The sequence below is a fragment of the Pogoniulus pusillus genome, chromosome 35 (assembly GCF_015220805.1).
Source record: "Pogoniulus pusillus isolate bPogPus1 chromosome 35, bPogPus1.pri, whole genome shotgun sequence".
Taxonomy (NCBI): domain Eukaryota; kingdom Metazoa; phylum Chordata; class Aves; order Piciformes; family Lybiidae; genus Pogoniulus; species Pogoniulus pusillus.
The window spans coordinates 4,585,220-4,603,776 of NC_087298.1; the positions used below are offsets into that span (position 1 = coordinate 4,585,220).

General features: G+C 52.3%; 1 protein-coding gene across 4 annotated transcripts in view; it reads right to left on the bottom strand.

The window, feature by feature from the left end:
- Nucleotides 1-4,245: 4,245 nt before the first annotated feature.
- The window catches only part of ASTN2 (astrotactin 2), a 471,703-nt gene continuing 457,391 nt past the window's right edge, over nucleotides 4,246-18,557 (bottom strand). For 3 of the 4 annotated variants that reach the window (XM_064171672.1, XM_064171662.1, XM_064171667.1), the window contains 3 exons: nucleotides 15,783-15,883; nucleotides 13,437-13,620; nucleotides 4,246-5,145 (listed from right to left, as the gene is read on the bottom strand). In XM_064171672.1, coding sequence (XP_064027742.1) covers nucleotides 4,908-5,145; nucleotides 13,437-13,620; nucleotides 15,783-15,883 — 523 coding nt within the window. In that variant the 3' untranslated portion in view covers nucleotides 4,246-4,907. Of the gene's footprint in view, nucleotides 5,146-13,436; nucleotides 13,621-14,434; nucleotides 14,584-15,782; nucleotides 15,884-18,557 lie in introns of those variants that run through there. The other variant, XM_064171663.1, reaches the window with a different exon arrangement.

The following is an 18,557-nucleotide window of genomic DNA, read 5'->3' on the forward strand; positions in this document are numbered from 1 at the left end:
GGAGAAAAGACAGACCCTTCCTTTCAGCTGCGTGCTGGAGGATGTGTAACCTCGATGAATTCCTCGGTTTTGTTTGGCTTGGGTGCCCTGCACCGGGTAGCATCGCTGGCCAGAGGCTCTCCTGGCTTTGATCTAGGAGCTAGGTGTGCTTCTCGACAGGTTAATGGCCGTCAAACTGTGCAGCCTTCCTGCCCAGGAGTCTAGACTCTTCCACCTGCTGTGTACATATTAGCACAGGCTCACACACAACTCGCTCTGTACACGTACCCGTGCGCCGCAGCCAGCCTCACCAAGGATGCGAAACGAAGCCCTCCAGCAGCCTTCCAAGGTAAGCAGGGAGAATTAAGCTCCTGGTCTCTGCAGTGGACACAGCTGCAGCACAGAGCCAGAAGGATACGCAGTCTGTCCTTAAAAATCATAGAATGCTTTAGGTTGGAAGGGATCTTTAAAGGACATTTAGTCCAATATCCTCCTGCAGTGAGCAGGGGTATCTTCAACTAGAGCAGGATGCCCAGAGCCCCATCCTATCTGGCATGAAATAGTTCCACCACCTCTCTGGGCAAATGTTTAACCATCCTCACTGCAAAAAGAAAAAATCTTCTTTGTATCTAGCATAGAATCATAGAATCAGCCAGGTTGGAAGAGACCTCCAAGATCATCCAGTCCAACCTAGCACCCAGCCCTGGCCAAGCAACCAGACCATGGCACTAAGTGCCCCAGCCAGGCTTTGCTTCAACACCTCCAGGGACAGCGACTCCACCACCTCCCTGGGCAGCCCATTCCAATGCCAATCACTCTCTCTGACAACAACTTCCTCCTCACATCCAGCCTAGACCTCCCCTGCCACAGCTTGAGACTGTGTCCCCTTCTTCTGTTGCTGGTTGCCTGGCAGAAGAGCCCAACCCCACCTGGCTACAGCCTCCCTTCAGGGAGATGCAGACAGTAATGAGGTCACCCCTGAGCCTCCTCTTCTGCAGGCTGCACACCCCCAGCTCCCTCAGCCTCTCCTCACAGGGCTGTGCTCCAGGCCCCTCACCAGCTTCATTGCCTTTCTCTGGACACATTCCAGTATCTCAACATCTCTCTTGAATTGAGGGGCCCAGAACTGGTCACAGCACTCAAGTACGAATCTCCTCTCTTTCAGTTTAAAGCCACCACCCCTTGTTCTGTCACAACAGGCCCTGCTAAAAAAGATTATCCCCATCTTTCTTATCATGCTTTGGGTACCAAAAGGCCTTGTGCTGCTCATGGTTTGTTCCCAGCAATCAGAGTTGAAAGTGTCCTTTCCTTTCCACTGCTACCTGCAGCAAAATGCTATGCTATGCTACGGGCTTTGCCCCACTCCCCTCAAACCCTTCCAAAGGAGGTTGCTCAGATAGATGTCCCAGGTGGAAAAAAATACCACTGAGGAGAGCTCACTAGTGGGGTGGAGATAAATATGCTGCAGGGTATCTGGCCAGCACCCTGTATTTTGGCTGGTATCTCCTATTCCTAATGCCTAGCAGCATACCCATGGTCAAAACTTCCAGTAGCAGCAGCATTATCCCCATCACACCTATGAGTGCCTCCAGCTCCAGTGGTGTTGAAGAAAACACAAGCAATTTGTCCATCAGGCTGGTCAACACCGGATCCCATCTGCCACAAAACCACAGAGCTGCTGCCCATCACACTGGGCATGAGGAGAAATGAATCACCTCTGAGCAACACCAAAATAAACCCCCGTGTTTGTAATGCACAGGGACAGGCCCATGGCTGGGGGCCAGAGCCTTGAGAAAACAGCACAGCCTCAAAGCCCCTGGAGGTGCACTCAGTGCTACATCAACAAGCCACTGGGCTGGGCCCAGCTGGCTGCTGTGCAGATGCTGCTGGCCTCAGCAGCCCCAGTGAACTGGTGGGACCTGTCCCATGGAGTGATGGAGCCACTGCCTGCTCTGCAGCTGCCAGGAAGGGAGGAACATAGAATGGTTTAGGTAGGAAGGGACCTCAAAGATCATCTAGTTACAACCCCCTGCCATAGGCAGGGACACCTCCCACTAGAACAGGTCACTCAAGGCCTCATCCAATCTAGCTTTGAACACCTCCAGGGAAAGAATCCACAATCTCCCTGGACAACCTGTGCCAGTGTCTCACCACTCTCACTGCAAAGAACTTCTTCCTCACATGTAGTTCAAATCTCCCCTCTGCCAGTTTAAACCCATTACTCCTTGTCCTGTCATTACAAGACCTTGTAAATAGTCCCTCCCCAGCCCTCCTGTAGGTTCCCTTCAGCTACTGGAAGGCTACTACTAGGTCTCCTCAAAACCTTCTCTTCTCCAGGCTGAAAAGCCCCAGCTCTCGTAGCCTGTCCTTATAGCAGAGCTGCTGCAGCCCTCTGAGCATCTTTGTGGCCTCCTCTTGACTTGCTCCAACAGTTTGATGTCCTTCCTGTGCTGGGGGCTCCAGAACTGTACATCAGTCCTGGTCAGTCTGTACCAGTAGCTCTGAAAAGAAGTTTAGGGGTTTGGCCTCCATCAGCAGCTATGCTGTGTCACAGCAGCTCAGCATAACACCCCAGTGCCACAAACCAGTGCAAGCACTGCCCAAGACACCTGCACATTTCAATGGGCACTGATCACAGAATCATAGAATCAACCAGGCTGGGAGAGACCTCCAACCTCATCCAGTCCAACCTAGCACCCAGCCCTGGCCAATTAACCAGACCATGGCACTAAGTGCCCCAGCCAGGCTTTGCTTCAACACCTCCAGGGACAGCGACTCCACCACCTCCCTGGGCAGCCCATTCCAATGCCAATCACTCTCTCTGACAACAACTTCCTCCTCACATCCAGCCTAGATCTCCCCTGGCACAGCTTGAGGCTGTGTCCCCTTGTTCTGTTGCTGGTTGCCTGGCAGAAGAGCCCAACCCCACCAGGCTACAGCCTCCCTGCAGGTAGCTGCAGACAGCAATGAGGTCTGCCCTGAGCCTCCTCTGCTGCAGGCTGCACACCCCCAGCTCCCTCAGCCTCTCCTCACAGGGCTGTGCCCCTCCCCAGCCTTGCTGCCCTTCTCTGGACACCTTCCAGCATTTCAACATCTCTGTACTGGGCACTGATGAAGCTGCATCTTGAATACTTGGTTCAGTTTTGGACCCCTCACTCCAAGAAGGACATCAAGGGGCTGACACAGGTCTAGAGAAGGGCAAGGAAGCTGGTGAAGGGTTTAGCATATAAGTCTTGCGAGGAGTGCCTGAGGGAACTGAGGTTTTTCATCTGGCCTCATGGTCCCCGTGGTCAGTGTGGTACAGGCCTCAGAGACACAGTGACCATAACCCAGATCCCTCAGCATCACTGTCCACCAGAAAGAAACATTTAGCTTCGAAAAGAAGCCCTCAGGCAATCTGCCTGCTCTGTCAAAGCAAACCTGTCTGTGAATTCCAATGAGATGTTGCCCAGGTACTGGAGGCCTCCTCACTGTGCAATATCAACGTTGCCTAAGACAAATGAAGAGACAGCACCAAAGAGAGGGCATTAAAAAGAGCAGATTGGGAGAAACGACCTGAAATACTTCAGTAGGTGCAATTCAGGCAAGCAGGTTTGGCTCAAGAAGGAAAAGGTCTCTGGCTGAACTTCTTCCACATCAAATCCTGCACCTTTGTTTGGTTTCAAAACATTTTCATTTTGAGACTCACCTCCTGCTTGTTTGCTTTTAAGTTAAAGGGTTAAATAACCTGAAAAACTAAACAAAACTATTTGCTTTGGGCTGACTAAACTGATTCATTCAGCCCACACTGTTCCCTTTTCCCTCTCCAGGTTTGTTGTTTTGCTTTAAAAGGAAAAAGCAAAAGCTTTGAGCTGATCTGATTTTTGGTTTTCATGTGTCGTCCCCCCCCCCCCCCACACACACACTTTTTGGTTTGGCCACCAGACTGTGAAGTCTATTACCCACAGGGATCTTGGGCCAGCCCAAGCCACATCTGACAGTAAAATAAACCAGATTCTCCTTGTCTTTTAGCCCCTGGCATCCTTCTTGGGCTTTCCCACACACTGCCAGCTCCCACCAGGGAGGCAGAAGACCCTGTGCACAGAAGCTGCACTTTCCCCTCCTCTTCGAGGGTCCAGCACCAGTTCCCAGATACTGCCCTCTCATTGCAGCCACATCCCAGCACAGGCACAGCTGTCGGCGATGCCTTCTCCAGTCCTCAACCTTACGGACAGCCAAGCGGCGGTGAGAAGGTGCCAGGAAGAACCACCAAGGAGGCAGCCAAGATGGACTTAATGTGAATTTTTAATGCACAGAACAAGCTGCTGGGAGCCTTGCGAAGGCAGGCGGCGTGGAGCCGGTCCCTGGCTCGCAGTGGTACCAAAGCCCAGCTTGCCTGCGCCGGCCTGGCACCAGCCTGGCTTCCCCCTCTGGGACCATCGCGGGCAGCGCGGTGTCACCGGCCACCCGCACCACCTCCTCCTGCTGTCCTCGGCCACCACGGCAGTGGGGCCCCTTACCCCACAGCTCCTGCTCCATTGCAGGGCAGGCAGGGCAGGCAGGGAGGGGGTCATCCTGTACCCAGCAGCTCCCCTCTGCCTGGCCCTGGCATCTTCTCGTCCCAGGGTTGTGGAGTGTGTAGTCCAGGAAATCCAGTAAGAAAAGATTAAAAAGGAGAGGCTTTTATGCTGAGTCAGCTTAGATGGTTTCTTTTTCCCTCTTGAAAAATTAAAAAGAAAAAAAAAAAAAAGAAAAGCAATGAAAGTCCAACTTGCTGTGGTCTCACTTCTCTGCCACCTGCGTGAGAGAGTCCTGTCTGGCCTCGCTGTCCCCTTCCACCCCCTCTGACCACCACCCGACCCCAAACCCCACCAGCCACTCAGCTCATCACGAGTCCTTGACTCCTTGGAGTTCCTTCGCCTCCCGCAGCTCCAGGCTCGCTCCTTCCCTCACCGCCCCTTGGACTCCCCGTAGGTGTTGCGCAGCATGGAGACCATCTTCTCCTCGCACGTCACTTTGGTGTCCTTTAGGATGCTGTACCAGACCATGCCGGGCGGCCGCACCTCTTCGCTGCGGCAGAACAAGTAGGGCATGGTCTCGGTGCGGCTCTGGATGTAGGCACTGCGGAGCAGGGTGGAGCAGTGGCTGCTGACCTTCTCCAGCCTCCTCAGGATCAGGTGTGCCTTCCTAGAGGGGACAGAGAGAGACAGAGTAGGGTGGGCAATGCTATGAGGAGATCTGGAGCCAGGACTGCTGAATTCCAGCACCAGCTTCACCTTGCAGCAAGAATCACAGAATCATAGAATCAACCAGGCTGGAAGAGACCTCCAAGCTCATCCAGTCCAACCTAGCACCCAGCCCTAGCCAGTCAGCCAGACCATGGCACTAAGTGCCTCATCCAGGCTGTTCTTGAACACCTCCACGGACAGTGCCTCCACCACCTCCCTGGGCAGCCCATTCCAATGCCAATCACTCTCTCTGCCAACAACTTCCTCCTCACATCCAGCCTAGACCTACCCCGGCACAACTTGAGACTGTGTCCCCTTGTTCTATTGCTGGTTGTCTGGGAGAAGAGGCCAACCCCATCTGGCTACAATGTCCCTTCAGGTAGTTGTAGACAGCAATGAGCTCTGCCCTGAGCCTCCTCTTCTCTAGGCTGCACACCCCCAGCTCCCTCAGCCTCTTCTCACTGGGCTGTGCTCCAGGCCCCTCCCCAGCATTGCTGCCCTTCTTCTGGGCACGTTCCAGCACCTCAACATCTCTCTTGAATTGAGGGGCCCAGAACTGGACACAGTACTCAAGGTGTGGCCTGACCAGTGCTGAGTACAGGGGCAGAATAACCTCCCTTGTCCTTCTGGCCTGATGCAGAAGTCACCATCCTGGCAGGAGTTCAAAAACACTGTAGAGGTGACACTCTGGGCTGTGGTTTAGTGGGCACGGAGGTGTTGGGTTGACAGTTGGACTTGATAGCCTTGGAGGTCTTGTATCCTACACCACCACAACTTGCCTTTGCCTCCATTATTTCCTTTGGCCTTCCTTACCTTCCCATTTTCATCATTTGCTCCACCACATTCCTGTGATCTCCTGGATTTTCCTAGAAACACCCAGGTTGTCCCTGCTACATACTCAGGTCTCTTTTCCAAGCAAACATTCCTGTGTGAGGAGCAGCTCAAGGATGGCAAAAAGTCCAGGAGCCAAACCTTAGGGACTGGATGATTCTAAGGAAACAGATGAGAACCATTGCCCATGACACTCCTTCCCATTTCAAATGAAGAGAAGTTCTGCTTTGCCCCAAACTTCTGCTGCCTTGGTGCCCAGAAGACACTGTCAGCCCCTGGCTGGTCACCTGGCATACTCCTGGCAGAATCAAGTGCATGTCCTGACCTCTATGCACCCTGGTGAGACCTTCGGCACCTGACTGCTCCCAACTGATGAGCCCAACCCATCCTTTGCTGTTTTCCCAAGTCTCCAGATGCCTCCTATTCCACAGCACCAGGGCAACAGGGCTGGAGGTTACTCAGGTCTGATGCAACAGAGCAGCTTGGGTGCCTTGGGGACACTGCCTGCCCTTTGCCAGATGGTTACCACCAGGTGCTCCTCAGACCCCCAGCACCTTACTGCTCCCAAATGCTGAGCTCAGCCCTCCCTTTCCTGTTTTCCCAAGTCTCCAGGAGGCAAATGGCCCAGAAGGACTGACACTAGAAGAGAGAGGAATAAAAGCACAACACATTAAGACAAAACAAAATAAACCCATTAGAAACCAAGAATCCCCCCGTGGGTGTCTGCAAAGTGCTAAATCAAACAAAGGGAGGGGAAGAGGGTTTGCTTCAGTGGGCTGAAAGTCTTAAGATCAGAGATGACTTCCTCTCCCTCTGGTGCCACAGGAAAGCTGTGGATCTGGGGCTGGGGGATTTCAAAGTTGCTGCAAGAATGCAAATTCCTGCGAAGGACACGGCAGGGGCCGCGCCGGCACTCGGCGAGGCATAAACATGGGCAGCACTTGATTGTGAAAGCCGAGCGGTGCTCCTGCCAGCCTTGGGAGCTCCAGCCACAGGCACCCAGGGATGAGCCGTCGGGAATGGGCTGCTCAGAGCCACCACGGCACCAGGGCAGAGGGCAGAGATGACGGCAGGAGGCAAAAGAGCATCCTGGTATCGCCAGCAGGCTACAGACCTCTCCCTCTGGAGCGGGAAGAGTGGATGAAAGGCTGAAGGAAACCACTGCTGCTCCGAGGCTGCGTGTGTAGAACTATCCTGCTCCTCCCCGGGGTGATGTGCTCAGGGTCGGCGTTCCAGGGGAAGGGAAGAGCACAGGGAGATGGCCCTTCCTGGGCACCTCCACTACTCCACAACTAATTTAGTTAGAGCCTCGTTAGCTACAGGCACACATAATAATGATGTCATGAGCTGTGCCCAGCTCTGACAGAAAGGCTTTACTCACACTACTCTCCACAGCCACCTGACCTTCTACAGCATCTGGTGCTCCACATCAAGGCAGGACCTGACACGCTGCCAAGAACAGGTCCTTCACTGCTGGCCACCTGCTGAAAGAAGTTATGAAAGTCCCTGATGGGATGAGATGCTTCCAGTGGCGACTGAGGGAGTGAAGCCCAGCTCAGCAGCGAAGCAAAGTCTGCAGTGTGACTGTCACTGTGGCTAATAAACTCCAATAAATCACAGTCACTGGTGCTGGAAGGGACCAAAAGGCATCACCTGTGCTGTTTCCTTGCTGGGACCAACCTGCCTTGAGGAATGTCTAACCTGTTCTTAGAGCCAGCAGCTGGCAATCCTTCGCTGGGAGGATCACCCACCCTAAGACAGGGAAATCATTTCTTACTGTCTGTGCTGATCCTCCCTTTTTCATTCAGGAAGGTCTGAGCATGCACAAGGCCCACGGGCAGCTCACAGGACACAAACTTTAATGTGAGCTGACAGTGCTGAGGAGAAGGACATGGAGCCAGCACACTCTCCTCCCCAAAAAGGGCAGCTGCCATCTCTCTAAGGCCACGGTTCCATGGGCACCCTTCTTTATAGGAAACCATCTCTATTGCCAGAAGGGAGTATTGGCCCTTCCCCAGCCCACCTGCACGTGCTTGTGCAGGTGTCTGTGGACCTGGGGGAGTTGTCCAGCCAAAGGGCAACCAAGCAACCCATGGATTTACCCTAGATTGATTCCCACTCCAGCTCAGCACAAGGTGTTTCCCAGGCATGGCAAGAAAAGAGCAATAATGATGGGCCTTAAGCCAAGCTTTAGTGGTCACCGTGACTTGGCCCTATTGACACAAGGAGTTGAGTCCTCAGCATGCACCTACACATCTGCTGATCAAGCTCTTCTCTTCCTCTCACCCCTTCTCATCATTTCACCTTTCTCTTATACTTCACAGCCTTCTTCACCCACCTCACAATTCTATCCTACACCACCACAACTTGCCTTTGCCTCCATTTTTCCTTTGGCCTTCCTTACCTTCCCATTTTCATCATTTGCTCCACCACATTCCTGTGATCTCCTGGATTTTCCTAGAAACACCCAGGTTGTCCCTGCTACATACTCAGGTCTCTTTTCCAAGCAAACATTCCTGTGTGAGGAGCAGCTCAAGGATGGCAAGAAGTCCAGGAGCCAAATCACCCAGACCATGCAGTGGAGGTGGTGCTCCTTGTGGTCTGCACACACCTCCTGCATCAGCATCGTTGCAGCTGGCCCCAGGAAAGAAGCAATGTTTAAGGGTTGAGTGCAGCACATGATGCCTTGGCCCAACAAGGCTGCTGCAAGCACACTGCACCATGGGCAAGGAGGAGACAGAATGAAAGGGATGGAGGGGGCCAGGCCCCTTGCTTTTGGTGTCCAGTGCACAAGCTCCACTTTTGATTGCCTTCACCACTTTGAGTTATGTGTTTTAGTGGGATAATGGAGTCGTGTGTAAACGTTAGATGCAGCTTTTTGCTGTCAGCTGTTCCCTCTTAGAAAACAAAAAGAAAGAAAAAAAAAAAAGTAGAGAGATGGAGAGGGGGAGGGGAGAGGAGGGGTGAAAAGGAGAGCGAGGCTTTCTGGTGGAGGCTGGGCAATAAATTACAGGAGCAGCGCTTGGGCTGCCAATTTAACACCATAAATCAAGCCCTGGGTATTACCCAAGTGCTCCCCGTGGAGGGCTGTCGGGTCAGAGCGACCACCTTTTCAAATCCTGGAAATGAAATCTTCCTAAATGCTGACCAACCCCATCCTTGCCAGCAGCGGGGATTTATTGCCTTATTAAAGGGCAGGAGCTGGGAGAGGAGGGTGCGGGAGCGAGCGGCGTGGGGAGTGAGGCTCATGCTTGCCTGTGGCCAGACCCCAAGTGCTCAGCACTCAAAGGGATGAAGCACCCCCCTTCTGCCTCACCCCACAGCCCAGATGAAGGTGCCTCACGTTGGCATGAGCTGGTGGTGCCCTCCCACCTGCCACGTGCTCATTGCAGGGGCTGTTGTTTTTAAGTTGGCGCCAGCCGGGGACTGATTTTGGTCTCCACTTATGTGATGGATTTAGGAGGTCACAGCCATGGCCATAAATGATGGAGAGGGGGATTTAAAAACAGTGATGGCTCTCGGGGGCTGCTTCCCTCTGTGGTACCTCATGGCGTGGTGAGGGAGAGGGAAGGGGAGGGGGAAGATGTCTGCTGCTGGGGCACTTTCCAAGGGCTCCTGCTTGAAGCAGTGGCCCCATTGTAAAGGACTGTAATGCAGTGATTGCAGAAGGCACAAGTCACCAAGGTCCCTGGTTGCCAGCTACAGGTCTGCCAGGATGTGCCCAAAGCTAAGAGACACATTACCTCCTGCTCTGCCCAGCCCTGCTCCTACAGGGACATTCAACCCCCAGCTTCTCTGGGAACAGTGATCACTCACCTTGATGGCTGGTGTGGGATGAAACCACAGCCAGAGCCAGCAAACCCCAGCCCTATCACACCTAGGAGGAAGCTAAAGAGAATGAAGCAGCAGGAGGAAGCAAAGAAGATAGAATACCTGGGCTGGAGGGAAGGATGAGATTCCCAGGACTGCTGCAGGGAGAGGGTGGCTGCCTGGCTGCTGTGCTCCCATATGGGGTCATTTTGTCATAAATTCAGGTTTTTCCACTTTGCTGAGAACTGACCTGGGTCTGCCAGACCCTGGTGGAAGGACAATGAGTCCAGGACTTGATGGCCTCTTATCACAGCCTCCCATCAGTACATTGCATTCTCCCTCAGTACCACAAGGCAGCTGCTCTGGAGATGAGCTGAGTCTCCTCTGGCCATCCCAGCTGCCTGCTGGTGACCTGCTCCAGCAAAGGAGAGGCTGCAAGCCCTGTGCTGATGATGACACATCCTGACCCCATTTTTGCTGGTAGGCACAAGCAGGGGCACGGGAGGAAGATTTTAACTTAATTATTTGCCCCTCCTTTTCCTAAAAGCCAGGTCCTGTTAGCAGTGCTCACAAAAATTGTCCTGAAAACACAGTAACAAGAGAAAAGAGCTGAGAAATCTCCAGTCCCTGTGTCTGGCTGCACAGATCCAAAGTCTGAACACACAGTAGCATTAAACCTTCACTGGTTTAGACAGATTCTTCTGTTTTGTTGGAACAAACTAACTCTGTGAGACTTGCTTGGTGCCTGTAGGAGGAACGAGGGGAGCAGGAAAGGGGCTGTTTGTTGTTGCTAAAGGAAACCAGCAGGATGAGGCAAGCCAGGTGCCAAGATGCTGCTGACCACAGAAAGTCCTGGTTTAGGGCCACCTATGAGCTAAGTTTTTAATGTCTCCTTAATGTAAACGGTCTGGTTGGGACATCTGGCTGTCAGTGTGTCTTCTCACAAGCAGCTGTTTGCAGTAACCTGTGGCTTTCATGGAAACTGGGCTCACGAGGACTCCAGGGTGATGTATTTATTACACGGAGGCAATCAACTTCCCTCTTGTCGCTCAGTTTTATGAGTGAACATTTACTGGGAAGCTGAGGCTCATCTGATAAACATTTCAAGGTATGAAAATGAATGTCCCCCTGGGAAGGAGCACAGTCTGTCAATTAAAATCGTGTTAGGAGATGGCCTCCCTTGGCAAACCCTCGCTCGCCTCCCGCGACGGCAGTGCCTCCGCTCCTCTGCAAGCAGACTGAGAAGCGAGGCTGGACGACAGAGCTCCGCTCTTGTCAAGAGCCTGGCACCAGCTGCCGTGGAGTTTATGGATGTTTCCCCTTGGCTGACAGTCACATATTTCTCAAGCACAGAACAGGAGCATAGGAGTGCTGCTGGGAGCTCATCTGGCTCGGGGAGGAAGAAGACAGACAGCAGCTGAATCGACCACTGACTCCAGAGGTAGCTTGGGACAGAGTCGGGCAACACGGACGATTTAAATGTCACCTTGCCAAGCTCCTGGCTTGAGGCTGGTATCAGGTTCGACTGCATCCTTCAATAAGTGTGCTGGATCTCAAGTAACAGAGGGAACAAGGATGTGTAAGAAGAGGCTGATGGTTCCCACGGATTTAGAGAGAGAGGAACAATTGAAAAGGACAAACAAGTCTGCAATGTCATCAAAGAGAGGAGGCAGAGGGAAGGATAAGAATGGCTTTGTGCCAGAGGCTAATGAACTACCAAAGATACTATAACCAAGGTCATCTCTGGAGGAGGGCAAGCCCCAGGCCAATCTGGATTTACGTCCAAGAAGGATGTAAACTGTGGTGAGGAGCTGTCATCCTGGTATTGTGGACAGATCCCCAGCCACATCCAACAAGCAGATAGGATCTAGGAGGCAGAGAAGGACAATCTTTTCCAGTTATTCATGGACTGCAGGGCTCCATTCCTCTATCTTCATCCACTCCAGCTTCTCAGAGAACAACAGGTTGGATAAGGACACTGGATGGACTATGTCTCCAAAAGCTTCAAAGAAGGTCAAGGTTATCTGAATCCTGTAAAGAATCTCAAGATCTCTAAAGGAATATGGCTACTTCTGAGCATTTCTTGCTGAGTGTTTCCCAAGGGACTGGTGATAGTTTGGCCTTTGCTGGGACACTGCCAGGACACTGCCAAGCCCCTGGAGGCATTGTAGTTCTTCGTGATCTCTTGGGATCTTACCACCCTTTCACGGTACAGTGGGGGTTTTGCAGGTGCAGTCTCTCTGGAAAGGCTGCTCTTTATATTCCCAGAACCAATCCTCTGCCAACCCTCTTCAGAAGATTAAATGTACAGTAAAGAGAACGTATCTCTACCATAAAGCTGTGTGGAGGTACCAGATGAGATACTATGAGCTCGGTGGTATCTTTGCATGGCGTCAGGGGCACCACAGGGCTAAAATTTAGGAGGACCTTTCTAGTGCCTAAAACAGCACAAATTGTTTTTCTGGGAGAAGGGGAAGGTGGAAAATGGATTTTTGGAAACATTTAGAGTTTGTATGGCAACCATATACCACTGTGAGAACAAACAAACATCCAGTCACAGAGATCAATCAATAAATAGAAGGAAATGTCCACAAAACCTACTCTTTAGAACAGCCAAGTTTACGGCACATGGATTGCTCAGTTCCTGACTCTGATGATATCAAATTGCCAAGCTACAAACAGAACTAACAACCTGTTCACCACCACCTCAGCTCTGCCCTTCCAGGGCTTCAAACTGCCTTTGGGCATGAACAACACTCCTGCAGCAGTGCCACACTCCTCCCTGATCGCATGAGGAGGTAGCAGGTGCCCAAAGTGGGCAATGTGTGGAGGAAGTTAGTCAGAATTCAGGATGGCAGAACAGTTCTGCCCCAGATGCAGAATCCATCCCACTATGCAGGGGCCAGCCTTGGAAGTCACATTATGTACCTTGACACCAATGAGCTCCACTCAACATGCCCAAGAGGGATTCTGCAGCTCCTCTTTTCCTGGCTATCTGACATCTCCAACGCTGCAGTACAGGGACGGTCTTGGTCTGTATTCCACAGACATCTCCAAGGTTTACAGCTGTCTGTACTGCAGCTCTTGACACATAATGCCTGTCACTGAGCACACCACTCAGCACACACACACCTGCTGCACTTTTGCTTCTTTCCCTCAGTCACTCTTTCCAGCCATCTACCCTCCAATTAGCCTAGAGTCCAACCTGTGGACCCTAGGGCAGCTGTGAGCTCATCTACCATGGCTCTACAGCTGAAGAAGATCTGAGTTGGTCCCTATTTACACTCTGTCCCAGGCCTAATTTACACCCTTTGGCCCTCACTCCTTAGCTTTTCCAACAACAGGAGTGACACCTGCCTGCTTCAGGCTGGTTGCCAGATGTTCCACAAACATTCATCCAAAGACCACTCAGCTGCTTATGGAAACATTCACCCAAAGACTGAGTGGGGCTTCGTTGTCCTAGGGGATTGCAGGTCAGCTTGGGGAGTGTCAAAATGGGAACCTCTCACAGCTATGAGGTGAAGGCAGTGAGGGTCACACCCACAGTGGCCAAGCAGAGGGGTGCTACAGGTGGTGAGGCAGGTGAGGACACAGAGAAGGAACAGGTACCTTGGCCCCAGCTCATCCTCACTGCGCCAGACGAAGTCTCCAAACTTCTCGTAGTGGGAGTTGTAGTGGTGCTGGACTCGGAAGAGCATGGAAGCAGAGACCTCCATCAGTGTGTTGTAGGCTGTCTGCTGCTCCTTCCCACTGGTGTAGCCGTTGTAGAGGTTGTAGATTTTGTCAGCTATCTCTGGAAAGGATCAGGGGGATGAGGTTAATGAACAGCCAGAAGGGGCTAACACAGGAGGAGAACTGAAGTCTTGGCAGGCCTGGCAGGAGGGAAGGGCATTAGGGATGGCTGCCAGCCCCTTAGAGCTGCATACAGCAGGGTTTAGTGACCCAGGGAGCATTCAGAAGCTCCTCAGGCTAATCCTGCAGAGAGTGTCCTGCATGAGCTGAGCAGCAGCAAGGACTCCAACAGTACTCCGTGAAGGAACGGGAGAAGGAGAGGAGGCTGCCAGCACAGCCCTCTCCTCCCAGGTAGGGCAGGCAAACTCTTCCCTCGTTCACCAGAGCAAAAGCAACTGTGGAGCTCTGATGCTCTGGGTAGGGAGGATACAGCAGTGCTGAAAGGGGCAATGGGTTCAGTCTGAAAGAGTGAGACTTAGACTAAAGAGCAGGAAGGCATTTTTTCCACTGAGAGCAGTGAAACACTGGCCCAGGCTGCCCACAGAAGCGGTAGATGCCCCATACCTGGAACCACTCTAAGTCAGGTTGTTTGGGGCTCTGAGCAACCTGCTCTAGTTGGAGATGTCCCTGCTCACTGTGGGGATGGACTAGATAACTTTAGAGGTCCCTTCCAACCCAAACCATTCTATGATTCTGTGATAACAGCAATGGCCAGAAACACAGCAGCACATCATCACTGCGCATCTCAGCAAGAGCAGCTCAGATGCATTAAACACGAGGGTGCACTCTCTGCTCTAGAAAAGGATCTCTTTATGGAAATGAAAAATGCACAGAATTCAATTTCCTTCCTTTTATTGTCTTCTGTTTGCTCATTTTTTTCCTGGGAATGCTTATCAATAGGACAGAACAAAGCATTCATCACAACTTTCTTTTGTATGCTGTCCAAAATAGAAAGTAAACAAGCAAAGGAAGAGGCAACTTGCAGTTGGAGGAATCTTCTTAAATTCAAAAGCAGCCAAGAGCTCTGGGGAGGAGAACAAATGGGACTGGTTTCAAAACTGGAAAATGCAAATGTAGAAAAGGGGATGGACTTTCATCCATGTTGATGTTTCAGAACTGATCCTGCTGCTACCAGCGAACATTAAACACCCAAAGCCAGCAGCATAGAATCAGAAAATCACAGAATTGTTTTGGCTGGAAAAGCCCTATAAGATCATCCAGTCCAACTGTCAACCCAACACCATCATGGCTACCAAATCATGCTCCAGAGTGCTATGTCCACACAGCTCTTGAACACCTCCAGGGATGGTGACTCCACCACCTCCCTGGGCAGCCTGTCCCAACCCCTGACCACTCCTGCAGCAAAGAAATTTTTCCCAATCTCCAACCCAAACCTCTACTGGCACAATTCCAGGCCCTTTCATCTCCTTCTATCATCTGATAGCAAGAAGAAGAGACCAACCCCTCCTCACTCCAATCACCTTTCAGGGAGTTGTAGAGAGCAATGAGGTCTCCCCTCAGCCTCCTCTTCACCTAAACAACTCTAGTTCTCTCAGTCACTCCTCACCAGCTTGTTCTCCAGACCCTTCACCAGCTTTGATGCCCTTCTCTGGACACTCTCCATGTCCTTCTGGAGTGTGAGGCCCAAAACTGGTCATAGTATTTGAGTTGTGGCCTCACCATTGCCCAGTAGAGGGGTATGATCACTTCCCTCCTGCTGGCCACACTATTGCTGATCCAGGCCAGGATTCTGTTGGCCTTCTTGGCCACCTGAGCACACTGCTGGCTCACATTCAACTGGTTGTCCATCAGCATCTCCAGGTCCTTTTCTGACGGGCACCTTTCAAGCCACTCTGTCCCAATCATCCCACGCTGCTCACTGCCCCAGCTCAGCAAGGGCTGCCTCACTCTTTTCCCAGGGGACATGTGTCAGCTGCATGTCAGCAGCTTCTGTGGCTGCAAGTGGGGAAGGATGCCATGGTGCTGCATGGCACGGGACCACGAAGCCACCAGCTGCTCAGCTGAAGTGACTTTGCTACTAGACACTCTTGCAGTTTGTCACTTCCCAGATTAATGTCCCTGTGCCCATGGGTGAATTCAGAGGAGCCTTCAAGCTGGGGAAGGAGGGACTGGAGGGGCTTGCAGGAGCACAATGAACAGAGGCAAAGCAAAATTAGCAGGAGAAGTTTTCTGTCATGGAACATGAGGTGCCTGGAGACTGACCTTCTGCCTTGCTGTCATCTACCAGCGGGCAGGCTGTCCTCAGGGTGACCGTGCTCAGCTCTGAGTGTCTCCCTCGCGTGTCCACTGCGTAGAGGGTAAATCTGGAAGGCAGGAAGGAAAAGGAAAAGAATGTCTTTAGCCCTGAGTTCCACACAGCCAGGTTGCTATGGGAGCTGGCCCTCAGGAGAGAGAGAACAATGTGGTCTGGGCTCCTATCAGCCAGTTTTGGCATCTCAAGGAGTCTTGGGAAGATCTCAAGCTTATACTAGGAGATCACCCAGGGAAAAGAGCAAGAGGCAGAGGCCACCGTGTCCCCACGTAGCATCTGCAGAGCTGCATTTCCTCTCCCCATGCCACCTCTGGGAGCCCTGTGAGGCTGCACCCTGCGGCTGCCTGACTGGGCAAGGATGCAGACATCTCTGGTTGCTTTGCCATGCTCTGATGCAAACACTCTAATGTTGTGGCATTTGCAAGCTGTGCTCCTCTCTGGCCCTCCTGAGAGCAGAGCAGGAATTCCTGCCGTGAGCAGGCTCTGTGCTGACAAGTGACAGCTCGTACATGTCCTACAAATGGCCCTTGAGGTTGTTTGCTCCTTCATTTCCCCACCAGGGTGGGGCTGGTAAACGGCTGGGAATGGTAATGTCACACTTGAAGCTAATGGGGAGCATCTGTCAGTAAAAGACAGGCTTTGTGCTGGATGGAGCATTGAACAAACAGGCTGTGGCTGCTTGGGACATCCCGGGATGATGACCTCAGGGCCCTGCTCAGAATATCAAAGCTTCAAATTGAGAATGCTCCTTCGCAGCAGGGGCGACAGTCTTCTGTCCACTCTCCCAAAAGGCATCAAGTTCTCCTTTATTCACTCTGAGCCACGCAAGGAAACTTGAGTTGGCTTTGACAAAGTGCAGAAGCTGCCTTGAATGCCTCAGGGGTCTGAGATGCCTGGTGGTGGGGTACCCAGCTCCTGAGAAAGAACACAGCCCTGCTCCTTAGCCGAAGGCAAAACCGAGCAGCTCTTGTGAGTGAGTGCAAAGAGTTCCATAAAAGCAGCTGAAGCTTAGATGGGATTGAGACCCTGAGGTATGTTTACTTAAGGAATGGTCCTGGCTTCTTAGCATCCTTTACAGGGACAGAAGCAATCCCTCCCTTTTCCTTGCCCCACACCGGAGCTCCCCCAGCCCTCCTCTCTCTCCTCCAGCTGATAAGAGCTGACATTTGCACAGCAGCAATTCCCAGCACAGGACACGTTGTCTCCCAGCAATCAGCATCAATTCTTTAACAGGGCTTGCTGTCTGAAGGGATGCCAGCAGACTGCCAAGGAACCCACTCGTGTGCAGGGACAGCTCAGAAGGCTGGGGGCACGCAGGGGATGCACACGCTGAGCTCACTCAAGGAGATGCTATTTCATTCCTTGGCATGACATCACTTTCCTTAATTTACGAGCAACGCTGCTTAGAGTGGGAGCATCTCAGGAAGGACATCCACACTGTGCAGCTTCACAAGTACCACACACAGGCTGCTCTCCCACTAAAATTAAGGGACAGCAACAGAGCAATAGGGTAAAACTGAATCCATGGCAGCCCTCCTTAACGTCAGGGCTTTGCAACTCATCCTGGTGGTGCTGCTGTTCCTCCTCCTCCCTTCAATAGATAAGGGGTTCATGGTGAGTACAGAATCTCAGAGTCCCAGCATGGTGGGGTTGGAAGGGCCCTCTGGAGATCATCCAGTCCAACCTGCTAAAGCAGGGTCACCCACAGCAGGTAGCCCAGGATCACAATATCCAGGCAGGTTTGTTTTCTCTCCAGAGAAGGAGACTCCACAACCTCTCTGAGCAGCCTTTTCCAGGGCTCCAGCACCCTCACACCAAAGAACTGTCTCCTTCTCTTCAGGTGGAACCACCTGGCTTCCAGTTTGTGCCCACTGCCTCTTGTCCTGTTATTGGGCGCCACTGAAAAGAGTCTGCCCCATTCTCTTGCTCTACCCTTTAGCTACTGATCAACATTGAGAAGAGCCCCTCTGGGGCTGCTCTTCTTTAGGCTCAACAGCTCCAGGTCCCTCAACCTTTCCTCCTCACAGAGGTGCTCCAGGCTCCTCAGCATCCTTGTAGTCTCTGCTGGACTCTCTCCAGTAGTTCCCTGTCTCTCTTGAACTGGGGAGCCAAGAACTGGACTCAGCATTCCCGATGTGGCCTCATTAGGGCAGAGTAGATGAGGAAGAATCTTCCTTGACCTGCTTGCCACACTACTTGTAATGCATTTCAAGATACCACTGGCACTCTTGTCCACAAGGGCACGCTTCTGGCTCACGGTGAACCTGCTGTCCACCAACACTCCCCAGTTAGGAGCCTTCTGCTGTGAGCAGGTAAGTTCTGTGTCCCTGCAGCATGAATCCTGCTCTGTCCAGCAACAGGGCCAGCCAGTGTTGGGTGTTCCCCAGAGGAACTCTGCAGTGGAAGAGCTGGGCAGAGACCTCACGAGTCCTGCTGCCCGTCCTGGTGCTTAGGAGGCAGTGCTCTTCTTGCTTGTCAGCAGGAACACAACAAGCAGCAAGAGGGATCAACAAGCATGTTACTGCTGCAAGCTATTGCCATTCCCACCCCGGGGTCACTTGCCTAGCCACAGCAGCTGTGTTGTTGTGTTTGCTTTTTGAAGAGGCTGAGCACAGCTAATGTGCAACCTCTGCTCTGCCCGTAGAGCTCAGTCAGCGAGGCTCCATTAGCTCTGAGGCAATCAGTGCCAGAGCACTTTCCTTGAAAAACAGCAGACTTTTATCAAA